The following is a 24,447-nucleotide window of genomic DNA, read 5'->3' on the forward strand; positions in this document are numbered from 1 at the left end:
TGTGGAAGGTCCCAGGTTCAGTCCCCAGCATCACCACCAGTACAGCGGTACCTCAGATTACATAGACTTCAGGTTACATACTCCGCTAACCCAGAAATAGTACCTCAGGTTAAGAACTTTGCTTCAGGATGAGAACAGAAATCGTGCTCCGGCGGCGCAGCAGCAGCAGGAGGCCCCATTAGCTAAAGTAGTGCTTCAGGTTAAGAACAGTTTCAGGTTAAGAACAGACCTCCAGAATGAATTAAGTACTTAACCCGGGGGTACCAATGTATAAGGCTGGGAGCAAACCTGGTTTGTCGTACTCGAGAGCCACTGCCAGTCAAAGTAGACAGTATGGAGTTAGATGGGTCTTCCTATTTTTCTAAACTGACCTGATCGCCTTTCTGCAAGACACACTAGGCCAGGGGTGTCAAACTCAAATTCATCGGGGGCCGTGGCGCCGCTAGAGGGCAGACGTTCTCTGGCTTGTAGGCTGCCGCGCATGTGGTGAAGAGGCAGCTTTCTTGTGTCCAAAAAAAAAAAAAAAAAGCAAGAATAAAAGGTGAAGGCTGGCGGCAGGCGGCGGCTACACGGGCCACATGACGAGGTCTGGCGGACCGGATTCGGCCCGCGGGCCTTGTGTTTGACACCCGTGCACTAGGCTCTCACAGTAGAGATGGGTGGGGAAAGAGAGAGAGAAAGAGTGCAACACCCATTTCTCCATCAGCAAAGAAGCATTGCAGTTGGCAGCTCTTAGTTTAATAGCAGAAACACCAGTAGTGTGTTACTATAGTCTTTTTGTATCTCTCTCCTTGTGACCCAAGGTGGAGCTGAAATCCAAGATGGATACCACCTACTTCAAGGCTGCTGTGCAATACAAGTACATTTCTGGGTTGCTGTCATAGTTTTTCCCAAAGCTGGTACAAGTTGTGTGATTTGTGCTAGATGTTTTAGGCAGCCACTTACTGGGGGGGGGGGCAATATTCTTTCTTCTTTCTCCTCTCCCCTTTTTTCAGAAAACAAACAGAACAAACCAATATCATCCTAAAAGTGAGGAAAAGGCAACATGCATTACAATAGACAGAGCATGCTTCTCTCTCTATAAACACCTTTTTTAAAAAAAAAACACAACTCACCAAACCTTTTAGACATTTAAATTATCATCTTTGTGTTAGCTCTTTGTAGCTTGACTTGTGCTATTGTTTTTTTTTTTAACAAATCCTCACATTTATTCCTCCCACACAGCAAATAGCTAAACACATGTTTTGTTTTATTGCTAAGCTGCCCAACATCAGAGCCATTGTGTTGTTGGCTGGTTTTAAGAAAAACAAACCCAATCTCCATTTTGTTTTGGAGATGGTTATTATTCCAGTCCTATTGCTTTGTGGCTTTTTGTGTGTGTACACTTTCCTTAAAACAAATTTATTTTAACATGGAAGGTTGATGGTATATTGCTTAATCAAGGTAAACTCTTTAAGCAATTTCCTTAAAATCATTTAAAACATTCATAAGAAAATCTTAGTAAAATCAACAGAATTTGCAATCTATAGTTTGTAAGAACAATTATGCATAGTAAAATTACATGTCAGGGCATGCTTGCCTAATCATAAAAGCTTTTAGCAAGCTTCAAAAACAATGAACTTCTCCTCCGTGTTCTCTTTCCACCGCTCTTCTCCCCCAACATCATACTGTCTATAACATTAGTGTCTCCATCAGATGTAACTGATCTGTAGAAAGGACTCTATGAACTGAAAACAGTTGTACTTCTGTATGTATGTACTTTTGTTGCTCAAGAAAATATTTATTAAAGAAAGGACTTAATTTATTATATTAGTGCAGGTAACTTCAACTTTTTTGGACCCACTTTTAACCCAAACATGCATTTGAGGACCCATTTATTAATATTTTACTAAATATTTGCATGGTGATGGTGCTCTTGTTACGACCCACCTGGGATCAGGATGCAGACCCCCACTGGTGGGTCCCGACCCACCAGTTGAAGACCAATGGTGTTATGTACTGAAGTTCTCACCCTGGGCCAGCAGGGGGATACTGTAGATAGTTATGCAAATGAAGGATCGAAAAGTGACGTTCGGTGATTGGATAGTTTGTATGCAAATGAAGGATCGAAAAGTGACGTTCAGTGATTGGATAGTTTTAGAAAATGGCAACAGTTACATTGTTCTAGAGCTCTATATAAGCAGGCTGAGTGAGCCCCTCAGTTTAGTTCTTTTTCTGACATCTGAATAAAGAAGAGCTGTTTGAAGAATCGCTGTGTCGTCTGCTATGTTCGCCCACAACTTAACAAATATATTTGTACAAGGACCTCTTCTTGCCCGGCAGAGCTTCTTCTCCTTCTCCTCTTCCTATTCCTCCCACCCCAAATCTGCTCCAGAGGGTTAGAGAAACCCCAATAATAGATTAGAGGAGGGCACAGGCGGAGGAGAGACTGGGGTTGCATAATAATAATAATACTAATAATAATAATAATAATAATAATAATAATAATTTTATTTATACCCCGACCTCCCCAGCCAAGACCGGGCTCAGGGCGGCTAACAACCAATAATAAAAACAAGTTAATTAAAATACAATTTATAAGCAAAAGTCCTAATTGGGTGACTTCTTTGGATTCAACTGTGTACAGCGAAGCCACCTACTTTCTGTTCCTACGTGGTTGAGCTTCTGTTGGTTTCTACTATTGCGCTGCTTCCTGACATCCATGTTTTTTAAAGTACTAGGGAGTAGAGAACCTCACCTCTGACGTGGTGCAGAAAAATGATTTGTAAGTGTCTCTATACCACACATAGAAATAGAAATAAGGGGAAATGTGTCTGAACCTTTCCAAGACTAACTCTAAAACCTCTTCGGCACAAAATAAGGCAGCTAGTGTATTGGTAGCAACTAGCTGTATGGAACACATTTCCTCAATATCAATATCATGCTGTGTCCTTCCAGGCGCAATTGAACCTTACAGCCCTTTGCACCTAATGCAGCAGCAGGCAAAAGGTAGATCAGGATCCAGTTAAGAAATCTCTGGATGATTTGCAGTTGATCAGCAAGCACGTCTAGTTCCTTAGTAGCAATGGCAGAATCTTTCTCATTTCTGGCCTTGTGCTAATTGCTTACCTCTCAATCTGTGAACCCCACCTTTAGAATAATAGTATTGACTTGTTTGCTTTTGCCCAGGCAGGCATCTGTGCAGCTCCACTAAGCAGTTTTAAAAGAGATGTTCACTGATCTTTGTGCACATTTGTACATGCAGCTTATCCCAGTTTAGAGCTTGTCGCTACAGTAGGTATTTGAATCCAGCTGTTTAGTGGAGTAACAAATAAAATGGTTACATGTATAAAAACAGTGGAAACAATTGCTTATATAAAAATCATTTTAAACACAGTTTTAATGAGTTCAGATCCAATACAGATACCAACTTGTTAATGTGTTTTTTTAATTCAAAATATGGTAAGCTGCTTTGGGAATTTCTCTTTAGAAAGTTGAAATAAAAGATCTCTAAATAATTTATTTTATTCAAACAATTTATATACTGCTTGACTACAGTTGTCCCTAAGCAGTATGCCACGTTGTGCTGGTTGGGGCTGATAGGTGCAACAACACATGGAAAGCATAATGTTTGCAAAGAATGGGCAAAGGTTTCAACCTCAGTCCCTGGGGAGACACACCTTCAGATTACCCCTCAGCCATGAAGGTTACTTAGTCACACTGTCTCTCAGCTTAGCCTACCTCACAGGGTTGTTGTGAGCATGAAATAAGAGAGGGGATGTGTGCTGCCTCGAGTTCTTGGGGCAATAGACAGGATATAAATGTAATAAATAAAAATAAATTATGGACTTGCTTGCAAAGAATCGGAGAGCTTCTCTAGGTGTAATTGGTGCGTGTGTTTTCAACTTCCCCTTCCCTCTGTATGTTTGCATTTATTTATATAAAAGTTTATTTAAAAATCATTTAATATGTTGAAATCTCTAAGTGGTTCTTTGCATCATACATCTTTTTATTTGTATGCCTCCTTTCCATAGCCAAAAGCATGCTCATGGCAGCTTACAACATGAAAAATATTACATAATTATGAGCATAACAAAAGTAGTGATAAACAATAAATGAGACATCAAAAGTAAACCAACAAGCTGAAGCAAGTTCCACATAAATCATAATAAGATCTAAGATAATAATAATAATAATAACAGCAATAACTTCCTCCAACAAGTCCCCAACTCAAGAGTCTGTTCGGCAGCCTGAGCTTTTGTAACTGGAGTCAGTCAGGGTCCCCCTGTCCCAGTGTTCTGGCCAAACAACACCTTATTTTAATCTTAATTTCATTTAATTTGTAGATCATCTTGTCAACATTTGTTGTTTGTTCTAAAGTTGTTTTTTCTCTCTTTAGTTTTAGAATTTGAATCAGCCATGAAACTTGTAAGCATTAGTCACCTGGTACAGAGTTGGTAGAAGTTTTTAATTGTAAATAAGCAATTTTTGCAAAAAGCTGTTTTAGTTCTTGAGTGTGTTTTTGTTACTGTTCAGACAGAAAGAAATCTCAGAATTCAATTTAGCTCACAAACTACAGCCTGTTAAATAAAATGTGGCTGGCTTTTAAATTCCTGTTCTGAATGCTTCAGAGCCGGACACCTTGAAATAAGCAGGATTTTTTGCTCATTGGACAATTCAGATTTAATTTCTGTAGAGTTTAGCTAAGAGAGTTTGCTTTGGGTTGGGGCAAAAGTTGTATTTCCAGCCACTTAGTTGCACAACCACAAAATGCATACTGAATAAAATTTACTACCATGAGTAGTGTAATGGCCATTAGCTCAGTTGGTTGGAGTGTGGTCCTGATAATGCCAAGGTTGCAGGTTTGGTTCCGCGTATGGGACTTGATCCTCAAGATCGCTTCCAACTCTACAGTTCTATGATTCTATGTCTGGATAGCTTAGGTGGCTTTGAGAAAAGAATTAGATGAATTAATGGAGGATAGAGCTACCTACAGGTATTAGCCAAGATAGCTAAGAAGTGCCCTGTTCAGAACCAATACAGCTCTGGATACCAGATGCTGGGAAGAAAACAAAGGGGGGGGGAGAGTCTATCCCATTTATCCCTGCTTATAACCTTCCCAGAGCTAGATGAACCTCTAGCAAGGTTTTATTTTCGTAACTAGACAATGGATGTAATAGCAAAACTGTTGTCTGGCCATCAACTCTAAGCCTTTAGCTTGCATGCTCCCCTTCCCTCTCCTTTTTCTGGGTACTCTGGGTTCCCTGACTTCTGATTTTGAACCAACTATAGTTTGCTGTTATATCTGAATTGGCAAACTATGGACGGTCTTTAGCTTTCAGATCAGAATTTGATGCTGATGCAAATCCTGATGGGGAGAGGGCAGGAGAAAGCCATCATTTCCTGTTTTGGGTGTCATGGCAGACCACTGTTTTCTTGAAACCATAATAAGTGGGGAGGAAATTGCAGAGCACAAGCTCAAGGGTGATTTGGAGTTACATGTGAACTGACTTGAAGTGTGTTCATTTGTTTCACTGAAAGCTGACAGCCACAATACTCCTAACAGGAGTGAGTGTGCTGATCAAAAATGTTATACAGCAGGGATGACAAACCTGTGGCCCTACCAATGTTGGTTTCTGCTACCTGTCAGCCCCAGCCATCATAGCCCAATGGTCAGGGATGATGAGAGTTACAGCCCAGCAATATCTGAAGGGCCATACATGCCCTGCCCCAGTCTGGAGAATACGTATATTCTGGGAACCTTTCTGCAAGATATACATACATGTATTATTTTATATTTAGGATTAATTGTACCTAGGCTGAATTAAATACTCAAGCAAAATGTAAATGATACATTTCTTGGTCTCCTGTTGACCTTGTCCTTTATTTTATCTTTACAGATTTGTTTCTTACTACATTAGCACCGCCCGATGAAATCCAGTTTGAAATCTGGGTTAATCAGGTAAAGAAGTTTATATGTAAATGTTTTAGGATAGATATATTTTTTTTTAATGTATAAAAGCATGCTCAGAAAAAAATAGATAAAAATAAAAGCATGCTTAGGGCCTGTTAAATGAAGAGGTTGTCTGATCATACTGATTTCAAGGATAAATAGTTGTCATTATAGTAAATATAACTTCAGCACATTCAAACTTCAAAGATTGCTTGGAGGCAATGTTTTACTCAGCATCCCTGCCTCTGCAGGATTTTAGCATGACTGCCAATTAAACCAATCAGTCTGCCCTAATGTGTGCGTTAACAGGGCTCCTGTAGTGATGTCATCTGTTGTATGAGATTACTGTCATTTAATTTGTCAGCATGATGGCTTACAAAGAAAAAGAAAAAGATTTCAACACAGTGCTCATTCTTTGTTGCCTGTAGGCATTTGTCTAGGTTTAAGCATGGCTGAAATTTCTTCCTTGGAGAAATGGCAAAAGATAGTTTGGTTATTTATCCAGGCTTCTTCCCAGCTGTTTAATTCCCAAGGAAGACATCCCAGTGCAATTTGGTGTGTTGCAAAATAGGAATCACCCATCTTAGGACAAGTGGCTAACCACAAAGTCAGTATAATTCTTACAATTCCTGCTGATCATGAAAGAAATTAAATATCAAGAGGAAGAAAGTCAACTCTGATGACAATCTCTTTAAAAAAATTGCCCAGATACTTGAACATCATTTTTAAGGAGTGACATTTCAGGTTATTTCTTAGTTTGCCATTTAGAAAGGGTGGAGGGGGGGTCACCTGACACCCCACACACCTTTTTGTTTCAGAGAGATTTTTGTTTCATGATCTGAAGGAATTGTAAGAATTATACTGACTGTGGTTATTCTGCAGATTAATCTGCTTCACATTTCCTAGTTCTCTGCAAACATTGGCATATTGTTTTTCAGTTTTTTGAAGATCTAACATAAATGTGTCCTCAGTGAACTTGAAGTGTTCTAGGAGTTCAACAGTGTTTAGAAGACAATTCAATTTTTCAGTTCTAATAATTTCCACATGACTAAAGTACATGAAAACACACTCTGAGTTAATGGGAGATTGCAGTTTAAAATCCAAATTGTTTTCAAAGCCACTCAAACATTATTATAATGGATTATTCACATTAATGATTCAGGTGTGTTGAAATAAAGTTGTTCAAAATTGGAACCAGCTTTGATGCACAATGACCCAGTTCAGATTATCTTGGTTTATTATGCCATGAATATGTGCTAGCCTCTTGCCAGTGCACAGAGCCTCTTTGCTTCTTCTTTCCTGGGGGCCACAATTAAACCAGGAAGTGTCTCATTAGCCATTTTGTCTGAACTTGAAAACTCTGATTAGGACCTTTGGATCAAGCCAAGATCCTACACAAATGCTTAGTTTCCTTTGTTCAGACGAAATGAAAAACAACGTAATTGGAGTCTTCCTAGTTTTATCACAGCTCATTGTGAAGTGGCTATATGTACAAGAGAAACAGGATCATCAACGCCTCGTCAATGATTACAGCTTACCAGAAACCTCATCTGCTTGGAAGACCCTGCTGCAATGAATAGGAATTGTGCAAGGCTCCCTGAAATGTGACTTGTGCAGGACATGTTCCAGTGACAATGCAGTCAAAAGTTTTATTTGCTAATTGTCATGTGCTGATTTCCTATTCAGCAATAAACTTCTATTTGCCATAACCAGGGGTCAAAATTTTGGTCCAGGGGCAAGTAGCATAGCTCTTAACTTTCATGTTGTGCTTTAAGGAACCACCTCTGACCCAGAAAGAACGTCCCTGTTTGCATCTAAGAACACTGCATTGTGTCCCGTCCCATTCCCAGGGGTGCAGCAGGGTATGTTATATAGCAGGCATCCCCAAACTCGGCCCTTCAGCTATTTTTGGGACTACAATTCCCATCATCCCTGACCACTGGTCCTGTTAGCTAGGGATGTTGGGAGTTGTAGTCCCAAAACAGCTGGAGGACCAAGTTTGGAGATGCCTGTTATATAGTCTCAGGTAGCTCATCTGAGCATCCCACACTACTAGTGATGTTTTTTTTCAGAAGCCATCTACTCAGGGTTTCCTCCTCTGATCACTACAGATCTTATTGCAGTGATTATTTGGAAGGAGATGTGAATGAGTATTCAGGAGGTGGCTATTCTGGTATAGTGTATGTGGTGTTCTCCTGCCACTACCCTTTTAGGTGGTGACCAAATTGTTCTAGTACAGTAGTTGAGAAAATGGATATAGGTAACGTAATCCTTCTCCACTGATTGCATCCACTACAAAGAAGTTGGGAAAGTGCATTGTTAATAAGCACTGGAGCCATTTTTTTAGACAGGTTTTCCCCAAATCAAAGTCATTAAAAATGATTTGCAAACCATCAGATGTGAAAATCCAAGTAAATGCTTGCATGGCCATTGTGCTGAAGGGTGGCATAAAGATCCATCAAAAAAACCAAAGTAAGACAGAATTATGTTGGTTCCAGAAAGTATCAAGTTCTATTTTTCCCCATGTGTTTATGCTGGGGTATTCCCTACACTCACAGAGTTGTTTATAGATTAAGGTAAAGGTAAAGGGACCCCTGACCATTAGGTCCAGTCGTGGCCGACTCTGGGGTTGCGGCGCTAATCTCGCTTTATTGACCGAGGGAGCCGGCGTTTGTTTGCAGACAGCTTCCGGGTCATGTGGCCAGCATGACTAAGCCACTTCTGGCGAACCAGAGCAGCGCACCGAAACGCCCTTCACCTTCCTGCCGGAGCGGTACCTATTTATCTACTTGCACTTGAGGTGCTTTCGAACTGCTAGGTTGGCAGGAACAGGGACCGAGCAATGGGAGCTCACCCCGTCATGGGGATTCGAACCGCCAACCTTCTGATCGGCAAGTCCTAGGCTCTGTGGTTTAACCCACAGCGCCACCCGCGTCCCTTGTTTATAGATTACTTTGGGTAATATTTTGACTTTTTTATTTATCTCTTGACAGGATGGGAATTTTTCCAAAGCTACACATATGAAGAGGAAACCCAAAGATGTAAAAGTTGTTGGGCAATCAGTGTTCGCTGACTTTGGTGAGGTTCTTTTCTCCTTTTCCAAAATACTTGACATTTGCCAGTGCAGAGGGGTGGCACGACAAAGCACATACACAATAAACTCTTTTGTTGACTTAACAAATGGATTTATAGTGCTGCTATTATTATTATTTTTTTAAAAAACACCTTTTCTACAAACCTAAGGCATTCATTTACAAGACTTTTAACAGATAAACTGCCTATAAAACTCTGTCATGCATGAGAAACATTTAAATTAATTAAAGTAGCTTATAAAAAGATTGATGAAATGTGTTAACATTCTTAATAGTTATAATTGCCAGTTGTTTCACTAAGCTTTAGAACAAAGGGAATACGTAATTTATATGTAAATCTAGTTTAGAACAGTCTTTGACCAGCAAAATGTACTTTTTAAGCAGTAGCTTAGCTTTTGGGAATCATTGTGTATATTTTAAAAGCCTAAAATATAGTTGTTACTAATTCGTTAATCCAAAAGGTCTTTTTCTTTAACTCTAATTTTATTGATGACAGATAACGCTATTTTTTTATTCCATCATTCCTAATTTAAACACATAGATTAATATAAATAATCTATATTTCTTTTTAAGTAGGGGCTTCTTGGGTAGAGCTTTTACATCCTCTCAGAGTTAACTTTTATAATAGTTAGCAAATTGTCAGTGGCCATTCGTATAGTCTCTTGTGGCAAGTCAGAACCTCCAGTTGGCCACAAAGAGAGCTTCACAAAATTTTGCTCTTTTTATGCATAACTTAGGGGTGGTTTTTTGGGGGGGGGTTGGGGTTGGCATGTTTGTTTGTTTCAGTTAAATTTATAATCACTAAGGGTGTGCGCCAAAGTCAGGATTAGGTTCAGATCCTATTTGTGGGGGAAAGGCTGCTTCAGCTCAAGATCGTTTTGGAGGAAACCCACCTCAACTCAGGTCCAAGTCAAAAACTCTTGCTTCAGAATATCCAAGGTTTCCTTCATTGACTAGAATGAGGAACCAAGCAAATACCTTTCACTCATATAACTGTGGTTTGCCTCTGGTGGGGTTGCTGAAGACATTTAACTGTGTTAACTACAACAGACAAAGCGCAGGGCCATAGGATCCAATTTGTGTTTTTTTTCCCCTTTTCTGCCATAGTGTTAACTTAGAATGCTCATTAAAACTGAAATAAGTATCTGCATGCAATTCCTCCCCCCTTGTCTTTTATTTTGAAAGAAAGAATACCCATGAGATTTGATTTGGGAGGAAGGGGGGAAAAGATCTAAACTCTCTTTTGCTGCTTCAGTTTTACATTGTCCTGGTACAGAAAGCTGTTAATGATTCCCCCAAAAGCAGATGGTGCTAAAAAATGCCATGAATACTAATAAGCATAAAGTATATGTCAGATACATTTATTTTGAAAGATGTAAGAAAGAGAAGTAATCTGGAATCGAATTTCATCTCTCCAAGTGTTATAGCTAACAGCAGTGGATAATATCACCAAAGGCTGCACTGTAATTTTAGAAATCTGCCATATTTCAAGGAAGTATGAATTAACTTGGATTTCAGGAAGTGTAGAAACAAACCTTTTGCAACATATACTTTCTATATACAATGTGCCATTTGGAGTTCTACTTCTTGTTATCATTTTAAAGTAAGAATCCTAACAAAAATTTAACAGTTTCAGTGTTGCGAATAAATAAAATACTGAAAAAGAAGTGCAAAACTTCCTTCTCCTGAAAGCACTTATAGCTTTGAAGAGTTTTGTTACTTGGAATGCATTGAAAGATGTGTAGAGATTGCCAGGGGCAAGAGAGTCTGGAGATTAAAGACTGAAAATTTCTTATGCCTAAGAGTGCCTGTGGATACGAATTCAGTTCAAAACAGGTTGGGTTTAATAAAGCAGAGATCTCCTATTCTTTCAGTGCCTTTCTGCTTTTCCTTTTCTCTGTTAGACTCGCATACCCCAGCCTTGCTAACTTTCTAACTGATGAAAGGATATATCCGGTCCTCACTCAAACCCTGTTCATACATTTACCGTATTGGTCTGAATATAAGCCTCACTTTCCCCCAAAATTCAGACCGTGAAAAGTTAAAGTGTGGCTTATATTTGCGACCTTACCGTATGCAGCCAGGAACGTGGGGCAAACAGTGCCAGGAGCATAGCACAGCACATACTTCCCCACACTCTCCCCCAAGGCCAGGAACCAGGAAGGGAGAGAGCGAGGAAGGCGGAAGGCCGTCGGCAACGCACCGTGGCTCCCCGCCCCCAGTATGCTGCCAGGAGCAGTGAGGAAGGGAGCGGCATATATTTGGATATATTTTCTTTGTTTTCTTTTCACCCCTCCAATTTTAAAGGTGCGGCTTATATCCGGGTGCAGCTTATATTCAAACCAACATTGTATTTGTACCTTGGTGGCCCTGCCCTCAGCCCCCACATGCTTAAAGATGCCGTCTGCAATGATTTTGTGCATGCACACCCAACCGCATGTAGGCCTCTGTACTCGCTATCCCAGACTGTTTTCCAAGATGCTAGATCACATGTACATAAGTCTACATGCATTCAGATACGCCTGCCTAGGCGCCTTGCAAATATCACCTTTGGAATATGTGGGAGTGGAATCCTGATGAGTTACCTCTATATGTTCAGTTGTATCTGAATGAATCTAACAAGATATAGCAACTAAGACACTTTGGCTCGGATGGAGGGAATTATTATAAAAAGAAGTTTTGGTACTTTTTTTGTTTGTTTGGATGCTATACTATAATCTAGCAGGGAGACAAGGAGAATTTACAAACATTCTTAACTTTACAAATGGAAGATAAAAATCTTTTCTTCAGCGTATGTCCAAATAATATTTATGGAGCAATAAATCATCCTGCTCTTCTTTTATTTTATTCTGTGGAATGTAATGAAATGGAGAATGGAATAGAAAACGTTTTTAATAAATTCTTTAGAAGCAACAGAACATACATTTTTCTACTGTCTTCTTCAAAATGAATTCAATATAAAATTTGTAATTGTATTTTGAAGAGAGAGACATATACATTTGCAGCTTACATCTCGTAGCCAATTGAGTAAATGTACATTAATGTCATTTTAAAGCAACAGTTTTTCTACTACCATGAAACAATGTTTTTCCCTTGACTGAACTAAATTATATGCAGTTAAAAATAAAGTAAATTCGATGCAAAATATTTAGACTGATAATTCAGGCAGCATCTCTGCTTTGATATTCCCTGCCTGTTTTCTGTGTTGATTTTGTTTCATGCTTGATTTTGAATTTGAATAAAATATAGGATATATTTGCATGCCAGGATCCATAAATGGTGTAGCATGGGCAGATACTGAACTGTTTTTCACAGCTGTTGAGTGGGTAGTTGAGGGTAGTTGAACCAGACACCACCTAAGCTTGGTCCCTTTTCCCACCCATGTTCACCATCTGCATAGAGTTTCTCTATGCAGCAGTAGAGTCATATTCATATTCATTCTGGATGTCAAGCACATTCACAAAAGCTGGCCCATAGCCATTTTTGCTTGAGCTACAACATGAAAAGCTTCTTTGGTACTGAAGCCAGCATGTAAGACATTTGAGTGGTCAAAGGTGCTTTCAAAGAGCATACATTTATGGCCTTTGAAATACACCCTTATCAGAGCTGATTGCTCTGTACCCAGGAAACCCAGTTTTTCTCTCTGTCAGATTGAAGCCTTCAGTTTAGCTTGCTTGGTTTGCATAGTCCTGGTGGCAGTACTGCATTTGTGCATTCAAAGGACTGGTTAGGACAAAAGGTGAGACAAATGCATTTAGAGAGAATGGAACTAACACACAAGTTTCATGAAAGGAAAGCTAAGAAAGCTTCATTAATAGATAACAGAGAGCTGTGCAGGAAGCATGTGAAGCCTCACCCAGTCTCGATCCGGTTTTTTGTCCAACACATGAGTCCTCCGTAACCATGAAATTGAAAAGCCTGGAATCATGTGGGAGTCAGTCTGCATGGGTCTGGATTGGGCAAATGGCACGGGAGCTGGTGTAATGCTACAGCTGAGTGCCGGTCTTGACCCTGCCTCCCATCACGACTTTGACAACTTGGGACCAGGTTGACGATGGGAATATATTTCTCCATATAAGCCTGACTGTTTCTAAAGCTCTGCATCTGAGGCTCTGGCAATTTCCCCTTCTGGCTGCAGTCCCTTCACCACATTGAGTGTCCCACCAGACAGTCCCCTGACCTTCACGGGTGACTTGTTAGGCAGCACATAGCTATGACTGGAAGCCCTGCAAATCCCCAATATGTGGGTGGCCCTTTGGATCACAGGCATATTATTCATGCAGCAAGTCAATATAACTTATCCCTGTGAAGTTCTAACAGGAATCTGTGTAGTGTTGATGGGTAGAAGGAATTCTCTTATGAGGTAAATCAAGTCTGTAGCATAGGGGGCAGAAAGCACCACAAGGTTATATCCAGGTATGGTCCTTCAATTTAGTTTAGCTTTATCCTGCCAAAGGCATAGTAAAAGGTAAAGGGACCCCTGACCATTAGGTCCAGTCGTGACCGACTCTCGTTTTGCAGCATTCATCTCGCTTTATTGGCCGAGGGAGCCGGCGTACAGCTTCCGGGTCATGTAGCCAGCATGACTAAGCCGCTTCTGGCAAAGCAGAGCAGTGCATGGAAATGCCGTTTACCTTCCCACCGAAGCAGTACCTATTTATCTACTTGCACTCTGACATGCGTTTGAACTGCTAGGTTGGCAGGAGCAGGGACCGAGCAACAGGAGTTCACCCCGTCACGGGGATTCGAACCGCCGACCTTCTGATCGGCAAGCCCTAGGATCTGTGGTTTAGACCACAGCGCCACCCGCGTCCCTAAAGGCATAGTAGCAGTAAAATATTCTGGTATCTCAACTGATGACAAATATGCAAATGTCGTTCAAATATAGTTGCTGAGGCTTTTATCCCATACCCACTTCCCTAGGAGTGAGCACCATTTTGCTCAGTGGGACTTTTCAGAGTAAATATGTACAGGTTTGTGTTGGTGAGGCCTTAACAAAGCTGCCTCGAGTGCTGTAGAAGCAGGGGAAGAGATGTTCTAAATAAATAACTCTTAGGCTTCCTTGCATACATCATAAAAGCATTTATAACATGTTAGAGGTGGATGCAAAACATGCATTGATATATTTCAGCATCTGATATCTTATATTTGTGTCAGCTTTGAAGGGGTAAAATTAATCAGCTTGCTGCAGAAAAAAAGTCCTCAGTTGCCACAGATAAAACTGGATAGGTCACAGTGCCACAATTATCATTCACCTGACAGCGCTGCACCTCCATAATAGGATATAATTTTGCCGAGATGCGTTTTCCCTAAGGAGTGAGGGCTGCTCTTAGGGCTAAATGGGAAGCAGCAGCAGTGGCGGTTTTTTGTTTGTCACGTGGATCTGCCACAATCACCAGAAAAGTGGATGGAGGGGGCTGCTTTTTGGCAGCAAAAGAGGCACAAAGACAGTGACTGCAGAAATCACCAGTCCTTTCCATATCTGAGCTCAGCTGTGGAGAAAAGCATTGGGTGGTGAAGAGGGAGCATACTGTGTGGGGGGAGGAGGATAAACTTCAAGCAAGGGAGATCTTTTTTGTTCCTTCCCTGCGCGTTCCCTTTGCTTTTTAAATACCAGACCTCCAACCCATTCTTTTCCAGCAGTTGCAACAAAATCACATAGAAACTCACAGATCTGATGCCAGTCCATCTACTCTGCCCCTTAGTAGCATGGTCTGTTACTGTGTGTGCATTTCCCGCTACCAGCTGCAAAGCACTCAAGAGAACACACAGAGCCCAGATGGAGCAGTTAGGATGCACTGAGGTCAGTGGGGCTACTTAACGTGCATAGTTCCATCTTTATAAGAAGAGACTCCTTTAATGTGGAATATTCGTCAAGAGTATTCTTTTTTTAAAAGGAAAGTCCCTGCTAGATGGGCCCCATTGCTGGTGGCATTATTTGCAGAGGCACCATGGACATCCCCTTAAAACGTAAGGTCGGCTTTTCTGTCTACATTACCCTCAAAAGTCCTAGGTTGAAAGCAAAGCATTGTTTCTCTTGTTGTGAACATCTCCAAATCCAACTTCTGTGAGGAGTTGTGGCAAGGGGAAACAAATTTATGATTCATTCAGAAGTGGGGGCACATGCATTCTCGCTCTCATCCTAAGGCTTTGTAAGCATAACAATTTTGGTGTGATTGTTATTAGAAATTCGGAGAACTGAAATACCCCTATATTTTACCTGATGCTTTAGATTCCAGCCCTAGTTTATACCAAAGGGTCTTCAGACCAGCTGTAGGCTCATGGCTAACCAGAGTGGACAAAGAAAAGGTGGAGTTTGTGGGGAAGGCAATTTAGACCAGACCTACCCACCTCAGCGTCCTCTAAGCCACATGAAGCCACTACTGCTCCATTTCTGCAATCTTAGGCAAGCAACCAAAAGAGGAAGTGGGCCCCACTAGGCCACCAAGTGGTTGGAGGACTGCGTTCAACTTAGTAGTCATACTAGAACATCATTCTATGAAACTTGTTGGCTGGAGACTCAGGAGAGACAAAAGAGACAATTTCACATAGCAGAATTAATTGATGGTGACGGATAGTTTAGGTGACTGAAAGGGAATTCATAACATTCATGGGGGATAAGTATTTCAGTGGACATCAGTTACGAAAACTGGGACCTCACCTCTAGACATGACTTTCTTCAGTATGTTCCATTATGTTTCTTCCCCTTTTCCAACTGATACCCAACATTCAGTGGCTACTGAGTGTTCTTGATTCTCAATCAGATTGAATGGGGGGGGTGAGTTGCCCTTTATGTTTTATTTAGGGTCTACGCCTGCTAGCACTGACCATCTCAGTTTACTCTTGGAGAGAATTTGCATGTTCACAGGCAGTGACCTTGAAGTTGTTGTGGTGCAACCACAGCAGAGGAATCTTGCATTGCTTGTGGAATTACCAAAGGTGGCTTGTTGGTTGCTGTGGGTAGCAGGATGTTGGAATAGATGGACCTTTAATCTGATCCCCCTGCCCCAGGGATGATCTTATGCCATTATCTCTAAACACTACGCCTGCTGCACTTGTGGCTCTTTTTTGGGACTTGGTGAAACTAAAGGTGCCCATTTCTTAAATTGTTTGGAGCAATTTAAGTTTCACGAAAGCCCCAAAAGACATATTTGCTCCCCAGGAAATGACAGTGGGATTAAAGCCTCAATATGTCAGGTCTTCCTTTCCACTACCCGCAACCCCCTCTGCAAAAAGCTGCTCCCTTTGTGATGTGTTGTGAGCTCCTCTTCAAATAAAATTCATCTTTAATATCTGTATTGTTCATCTCCTACAATATTCCTCTTAATCAGTTTAATTTTCTTGTAAAAATTGGTTTTGAAGCAGCACTACAGCATTAAGAAAACTGGAAAATATTATTTCAGCCACTTCAGTTCAACAATGAGCATTAATAATGGGTAAATTAGAAATCTTCATCTATGAGTCATTTTCATTGAATTGCATTCTCTCCAGCGCATGCGAATGTCTAGAATATATTTACATGCAAAGTGGTTAGCACTGGGATTGATTAAAATCATTTAATATAGTTGCCAGTAATTTCTAGAGATGGCTGCAATTTTGGAAGCATTCATCTCCTGGAAATGGATTTGGAAGCTCAATTTGGAACACTGATGTTGGGTATATCCCATCCCTTGTTTCAGTCTTTTTAAAAAATCTTCAGTTTCCTCCCTCTTTGGTGAGGTTTTGGAAGTGAATATATACTTGCAACTAACTCTGCATTAAAACAATCCCTTTTCATTTCCACTGATTCAGACTCTTACTGAAGGGACAAAACTTGTAATAAAGGATCTCTACGTGCCTTTATGTTCCCATTACAGATAGGTTTTGCCCATTTCTGTTTGCTTATTTTTAGCCATAACAATTCATTTAAAAACTAAATAATCACTAAAGATGACTAGACAGTGGGTAACACCAGGATCTGCTCCATAGGTTTCCTGCAGGGGAAAACACTGAAACATCTAGTCGAGGTTACAAATAGCTGGAGTGGGTGCATGATGCCGGTGTTTTTTCTTGATTCATGAATAAAAGCAGAAAATGCAACTCTCCTTTTGAATATTCAAGGTAACATTTAAGTCTGTCAGAAAGGCACAGTTGGCTTTTAATATGCTTTTATTCTGCATAATTTGATTTAAATTGTTGTTTTAAAAGTGGAAGCAAGTATATGAAACACCATTTTAAGAATGCCCAGAATGTTTACATGAGTCAGAGTTTAAGGCTATATAATTTAGAAATGCTTTCTGCAGGATGTAAAATATACAGTGGTACCTTGGTTTTTGAACGTGATCCATTCTGGAAGACCATTTGAGTTCTGAAACATTCGAAAACTGAAAACTCAATAGCCAACAGCTAGGCCTCAGGATCTTGCACTCAGCGGAAGCTGTGTGACATGTTCGACTTCTGAGGTGTGTTCAAAAACTGAAGCATTTACTTCCAGGTTTACGGCATTTGAAAACCGAAATGTTCATCAATGGAGATGTTCAAAAACCGAGGTACCACTGTACTTAGACTTGTCGTTATTGTGAGGTTCATGTGTACAACTGCCTAGCTATCAGTCCTGGAAAGCCAAGAAAAACATTGACCCAGTCATAGTCTTCATCACTATGACAAGATGTATTTCTACTTAAATAATCATATTTTGAAATGTGCACATAAAACTTATATACATTTTATGTAAATTGGTGTCCTTTTCTTGTATTTCCTCATTTTTGGCAATATGTCAGTAGACACCCTGGACTCTCTGCCTCAAATTTTTCTCCTAAAATTATTTGTGGTTATCGCATCTTTTAGCTGGCCAAATCTTTAAATTGTTTTAGCATCTGCTAAAGTAATATTTTCATTAGGAAGCTCGGCAGGGGCTGCCTCGTCCTATTTTAATAAGTTGGCCAAGGTGGAGAGATTGTGTTACTGTAATTCCTTTCCCATCCCTGTCACCTCCTGCTGAGGTATTTACATCCCTAATTAAAAAGGACAAAGCCTTGGGAGGGTTTTATTTAAATTGAAAATTAATCTGAACAGTGACACAAAAGTTATCTCAGTGGGTGGCGGAACAGAAACAGAATGCTGGCTAATGCCCACAACACAAGTTTTGCCTGTCTTGAGAGCACACTACTGACCTCCTTGTGAAGTTGATTCTCAAATTATTTCTGCACGCCACCCCAGTCTCCAAGCAGTGTGAGATTCCAGAGGTTCCAGGCACTTGCCCAGGGTTCGTGTTTTCTCCTGGAAATGAGGCACAACAGAGACTGTGGTGACTTTATGGCATATGGTTTATTTAAACATACAGTCGTACCTCGGGTTACAGACGCTTCAGGTTACAGACTCTGCTAACCCAGAAATAGTACCTTGGGTTAAGAACTTTGCTTCAGGATGAGAACAGAAATCACACGGTGGCAGTGGGAGGCCCCATTAGCTAAAGTGGTACCTCAGGTTAAGAACAGATCTCCAGAACGAATTAAGTTCTTAACCCGAGGTACCACTGTATATATAACCTGAGCCTACGAAGGAGGGGTTCACAACACCTATGCCCCAAAAGGGTCTTGTTTCTCCCATAGCCACAGCCTTGGATTGACAGCAGAAATCGGCCATGGCGCTCTCTCTGCCTGTCCAGTCTGCAGCTTTTTCTCGAGCTTCTAGATCACATGACAGCAAACTCTGCTTCTTGCTGCTTTCCTTCTCGGTGACATCACACACCGCCCTACAATAAACTCTGGCTTTAATTATTGAGGGAGGGAGCCCTATCCATGTGCCGTATTGCACCAAGCTTCTAACCCTTTGTTCTCTTAATGGCCCATCCCCTGGGCGATCACCTGATGAGGAAACTAGCCTAGCTTTTAAACACTTGCTGGATCCAGGAATTAGAGGAGTATGGCACCCACAAACTCATAACACTTATGTAACAAAAGTGCAGGCTCAAAACACCATTTTAGTGTGCATTTACAGGTAATGAGGCATCTGTAGTATTGGGGGGGAGGCATTAATTGCTGTATTAAAAGTCTCTCCGATAGATGAATAATTCTCATAACTACCCATAATGGAATCAGTTTATCACGTAGTAAAGGAAATGTATACTTTGGGGTGTTTATAAGTTCCTGGCAGTTTCCATTTAATTAAAGGTTATCTTAATAGCAGGAATATAGAAGCAGTTTCACCCGGCCCACTGTTCATGCTGGCAAAGAGCCCAAACTGCAAGCCTTTTCCCTGACATCTAGTTTGCTGTGTGTAGCAAGTCCCCACCACCACCACATACATACACGTAATCACAAACCTTCGATTTTTGTTTTTACAAACAAAAAGTCTGTAGTAATGTGAGTCTCCCACCTTGGTAGATTGAAATGGTTTGGCCTTGATCTTGTTGTCAAAGGCTCTTTGTGAGAATAAGGCCATGGCGATCGTGCTGGGTTATGTATTTTCCTTTTTCTTAGGGGTATTATTATCCAACTTCTCAATGAAGAAAAGGAGGCGTGAATGAAATTATCACATCATCAATAAAATTTTGTGCATAGGCCTAAGACCAAATGTAGATCTGCTGTCCCAAACTTTATAAGCCTAGGAGCTTATTTAGATTGCAGGATGTGCCCCCCCCCCAGTTGCTTTGCCCTTTTCAGGAGTAGCCGTGGTGCAGTATTCGGTTTGCATTGGTGTTAAATCCTAACCAGAGTTTGGATCTCAAGAATGGTCCCTGTATCCAAGGCCCATGTGTTGGATTTTTTCAGTCATAAAGTGATTAAATATTCTGTACTACCCTGGGAATGAAATGGAGCAGTCAGGCTCACCTCACTCCTCTTGGGTTGCAAGTCAGTGTCATATTAGTAATATAAATCAGCTTCAGCATTTGACAAGGGAGAATCTTGTGTGTTTCCAGATTAACGGAAAGACTAGATAACAGACTGACAGAGTTTAGCATTACAGCTATCTGGTTAATTATCTTGACGCCTCTATTGTTTACATGTTATCAAAATACATTGTCTTCCTGTGTGAGTGCGCTGTTCTTCCCTGACAATAAAAAGAACACCTTTTGTATTCTCCTTTGCGGAATTATTTTTATCTCCCTCTTCTTTTGCCAGATGGTGACGGACAGACGGAGCATTTGCTGCCAGCCTGTGCTGATTCAGCTTGTCAGAAGAGTGTCATCTACCTATCTAAACCAGGATTGGATTCGGTATGTTGAGCTTCTGTTTGCGCAGATTAAATTAAACCGTGTTTATATTTTGTACATCAGATGAAATGACAAAGATCCAAATCTTTTGCGATCCAAGATGGCGACGTGAGCGGCAGCCTTGTCTTATGCTCGGTAAAGCTATATTTTTATTATCTGCTTTGACGGGTTCTAAGGGCTCTAAGATGCCTTAAGGCGTTTATTTTAGAAGTTTTATGGTTTAGATTATTTCTACTTCTCCCATAAATCTGCAAGAAAACGCGGCAGATAAAGACTGTTAAAGGGAGTAGGGCTCATTAACAGCACAACCTGCCCTGACCCTGCTATTTTGAGAAATTTTCTCCCTATTTTCTTGCCGACATGAGAGGGAAGAAACGCCGCAGGCAGCATTCCAATGAAGCTACGAGCACTGCCAAAAAACAGACAAATATCAGGGATTTCTTGCCTGACAATGACCTAAATGAGATCTGTAGAAACTTCCCCACAGCAAACAGCTATGAGGTCCTTGCTCCCAGTACTACTCATGAGGAGCCTGCCGGCATTGTGGATGGCCCACAACTAGCCTCGAGCCTGTGTATGAAGGAACAGATGGAACAGACTCTTGAGTCCCTGCAAAAAACTTCACCTGAATTATCCCAGTCACCAGCCCAGTTAAACAAGGACCGAGAGGCACTGGAACTGCTAATCTGCCAGACTGAGTTGATAACACATACCATCACCAACTTATATAAAAGGCTGGATGGGATCGAAAAGAAGCTTGAAAAAGTCTTTGGCTTGTTCAGTTGCCCCCCCTCACTTCCTCAGCTTAACAATATTGCAAACTCCGCTCACCCCTGCCCAAGTGTGCAGGCCAACCTTGCACAAAAACAAGTGAGATGCCTGCCCAACCAAGTACAAAACTCAAGTCTGCAACTCCAGAACAGCAAACTTGCAGTACTGGTGGGAAACCACCCCTTGAATTATAACAAATGGGCGGATAAACATTCGGTCACAAATTCCCTGACCCAACTGCTGGGGCAGACATTACGCCCCGTAGATATCGTGGACATCTCATGGCTGCCTTCTGGACCTTATATGAGACGTATGGTTATTAACTTTAGATCTGCCCATTTCGTTGCAAAGATTCTAAAATTAAGAAACCGCACAAGAAAATGGTACATCTATTTTACAAGGGTATTCACCAATCTGACCCGTACACCGCTATGCACCAGGATAGGTGCTGTCGGTGTTGATGCTGGGCCTGTGCGCCATAAAGAACAAATAGACGGGGGAATGGAGCCGGGATCTATTACCCCACAGGGAGTGGCAAGCCTGCCCGCAAATGACTTAATTGATTTCCTACACCCCCCGCTTGGTACCCTGGTCTCTACGTGCAACGAGCCTGGCATTGGACTACCCAAGCAAGACCAGTCTGAAATGCTCTCGTCCTCATATGCCTCGATGCCGGAATTGGAGGCTTCCATTATTCTAAGCCCAACACGCAATCAAGATCCACAGCTTTTGTCAAATTTTGACCCGCTAGCAGTACCGACGCAAGATGCAGCTGTCGACCTGCTACCTGTACAGCCTATACGGGTCGGCAAAACCCTTGCTCTGCGAAAACCAGCTGAACATCATGATACATCAGCTGAACAACATGATATTTGTAACGGCGTCATCGAAGATCCTCTGGGCCAAATCAACCTATTGGCCCCCCAGTTAAAGCTATCACACCTATCTAGGGACCAGCGACCTCAAACCTGGAACCACCAAGCAGGGCAGATAGAGGAGGAGCCCAGCTCAGGAGCCTCAAACCACCGGAAAAGAGATTGACTGCCACTATTTCCACCATCACCCTATTTCCACATTCTATCCTGGAATGTGGCGGGATGGCTATCTAAGCAGGGTGACGTCGACCTTCTGGATTTCCTTACAAAATTTCAGATTTTATGTCTACAGGAGACATGGTGTCTAGATCTCCATGTCCCCTCTTTACAGGGATACGAAGCCTTTGCTACCCCTGCGATAAAACCAAATTCCCGAGGCCGACCTAGTGGTGGTTTAGTCACTTTTGTTTCTACCAAGCTAAAGTGCAAGGCCCGGCAACAGCAGTGGGTGAAGAGTAACAATTTACAAATCTTACTTATTTCTAGCAGTGAAGGAGGAGATTTCCTTTGTTTTAATATATATATCCCTCCCATAGGCACCCCTCCCCAGTCGTCACAAATCTGGGAAGATTTAGAGCTATGTTTGGAGAAGGCTGAACTAGAACTCCCTGGCATGGATATCCTGCTGGCAGGTGATTTCAACGCCAGGATAGGAAATGACATTAATACGTACTGCTCTAAATCTCAGTTCCTGCCAGAGGCAGATTGGTTTATTCCCTGGTCCTCTGACGATAAGGTCTTGAATAAGGCAGGCATTACATTAATGGAGACTGCCTTCAAACATAATTTGTATAATTTGCATGGTACCCATATGGACAGGTCAGGGGGTTTCTTTTCTTTTCTTGGACCTAGAGGTGCGAGCGTTATTGATTATATCCTGGTCTCCCCAAAACTCTTGGAGAGGTCACAGGGCTTCAGGACTTTCAATAGAATTGAGAGTGATCATCTTCCTATATCAATTTCACTAATTCCCCGTGGTTTGGAGGATCCGCAATACCGCAATCACTGTGCAGACCCACCTCCAACTCTGGCCCTTCGTAGGCGTAAATGGAACAGCGACCTGGAATCTAAAATCAAACTACACCTGCATTCATCAGACTTACTGGCCTTGAGAGACCAGTGTATCTCATCTATTTCTGACCCCTTTTCAACATTTCAGCAGGTCTCAGAGTCGCTCTTCCCACTACTCACGAATTCCAACCCTCCCAAAAAACAAAACAACTCGAGGGCCTGGTTCGACAAAGACTGTAGGAATCTAAGATCTTTGCTTAGGAAATTACAAAATAAGGTAAAACAGGAAGGGACCCTGTCCTCATTGGAAAACCTGCACAGGTGGCGTTCTCATTATAAAAATACTCTAAAATTTAAGAAATCCCTCTACAGAAAGGAACAATGGGAGGCACTTGACAAAGCGATCAAATTGCGGGACGACAAAAAGTTCTGGGAAATAATTGCTCAGGGAGTTTCACCCAAAGGGAAAATTGTAACCAACAGTATTTCATCTAACTTATGGTACCAACATTTTTCCCGGCTATATACAGCTCCAAACATTGCTAAACCGAGCCAGTTTCCTCCTCTTAAAAATGATCTATTAATGGGCTGGGATCCTGTTACCGAATCAGAATGTTTACAGCTAATTAAAACACTCAAGAATGGCAAAGCTCCCGGTGAGGATATGATTCCTCCTGAGGTGTTTAAACTAAATGCCCAGTGGTGGGCCGCTATTTTGGCCCAACTTTTTACGGTAATAAATGATATATGCAAAATCCCAGAAAACTGGAAACTGAGCCTGGTAGCCCCCATCTATAAGAAGGGAGACCCCCAAGACCCCTCAAACTATCGCCCCATAAGTCTCCTGGACATTGTGTATAAACTTTATACTCGCTACCTGCTAAATAAACTGGTTGACTGGGCTGACCACTCTAACCTGCTTAATCCGGAACAGGCAGGGTTTAGAAAGGGCCATAGTACAACAGGCCATTGTTTGGTACTACAGACAATGATAGATAAGTATACAAAGGTACATAAGAGCAAACTTTTTGTGGCTTTTGTAGATCTCACATCCGCTTTTGATTCAATCTGTAGGGACAAATTATGGCAAAAACTATATGAAACAGATATTGATAGACGACTTCTCAAAATACTTAGAGAGTTACATTCAGACACCACAGTTAAAATCAGAACTGGGATGTCAGGCAACTATACTGACCCACTGCCACTGGGGAAAGGGGTTAAACAGGGCTGTTTGTTAGCGCCGTTCCTCTTTAATTTCTATATAAATGACATTGTTCAACATATGGCAAAGTATAAGTCATCAGCTCCTGCCCTGGAAGGCAAACACCTGAATATATTACTATATGCTGATGACATGGCTGTCATGGCACTTACCCGAAGGGGCCTACATAGCATGCTGGAGGGGCTCGCAGCTTATTGTTCCCAAAACTCTCTAAAGATAAATTATGACAAAACAAAAATTGTGGTATTTACTAGAGCTCGCCACACATTTAGATGGTCTTTAGATGAACACAAAATTGAACAGTGTCTTTTTTTTAAATATCTTGGTATCACTTTCCAAGCTACATC

General features: G+C 41.3%; 1 protein-coding gene across 1 annotated transcript in view; it reads left to right on the forward strand.

Moving 5' to 3' along the window:
• The window catches only part of ITFG1 (integrin alpha FG-GAP repeat containing 1), a 120,956-nt gene that overhangs the window by 23,390 nt on the left and 73,119 nt on the right, over positions 1-24,447 (forward strand). The window contains exons 7-9 of the mRNA XM_081015532.1: positions 5,880-5,941; positions 8,926-9,010; positions 20,127-20,221. Of these exons, the coding sequence (XP_080871658.1) occupies positions 5,880-5,941; positions 8,926-9,010; positions 20,127-20,221 (242 nt within the window). The remainder of the gene's footprint in view (positions 1-5,879; positions 5,942-8,925; positions 9,011-20,126; positions 20,222-24,447) is intronic.

Source organism: Podarcis pityusensis, assembly GCF_964106645.2.
Source record: "Podarcis pityusensis genome assembly, chromosome: 8".
In the NCBI taxonomy this organism is placed as follows: domain Eukaryota; kingdom Metazoa; phylum Chordata; class Lepidosauria; order Squamata; family Lacertidae; genus Podarcis; species Podarcis pityusensis.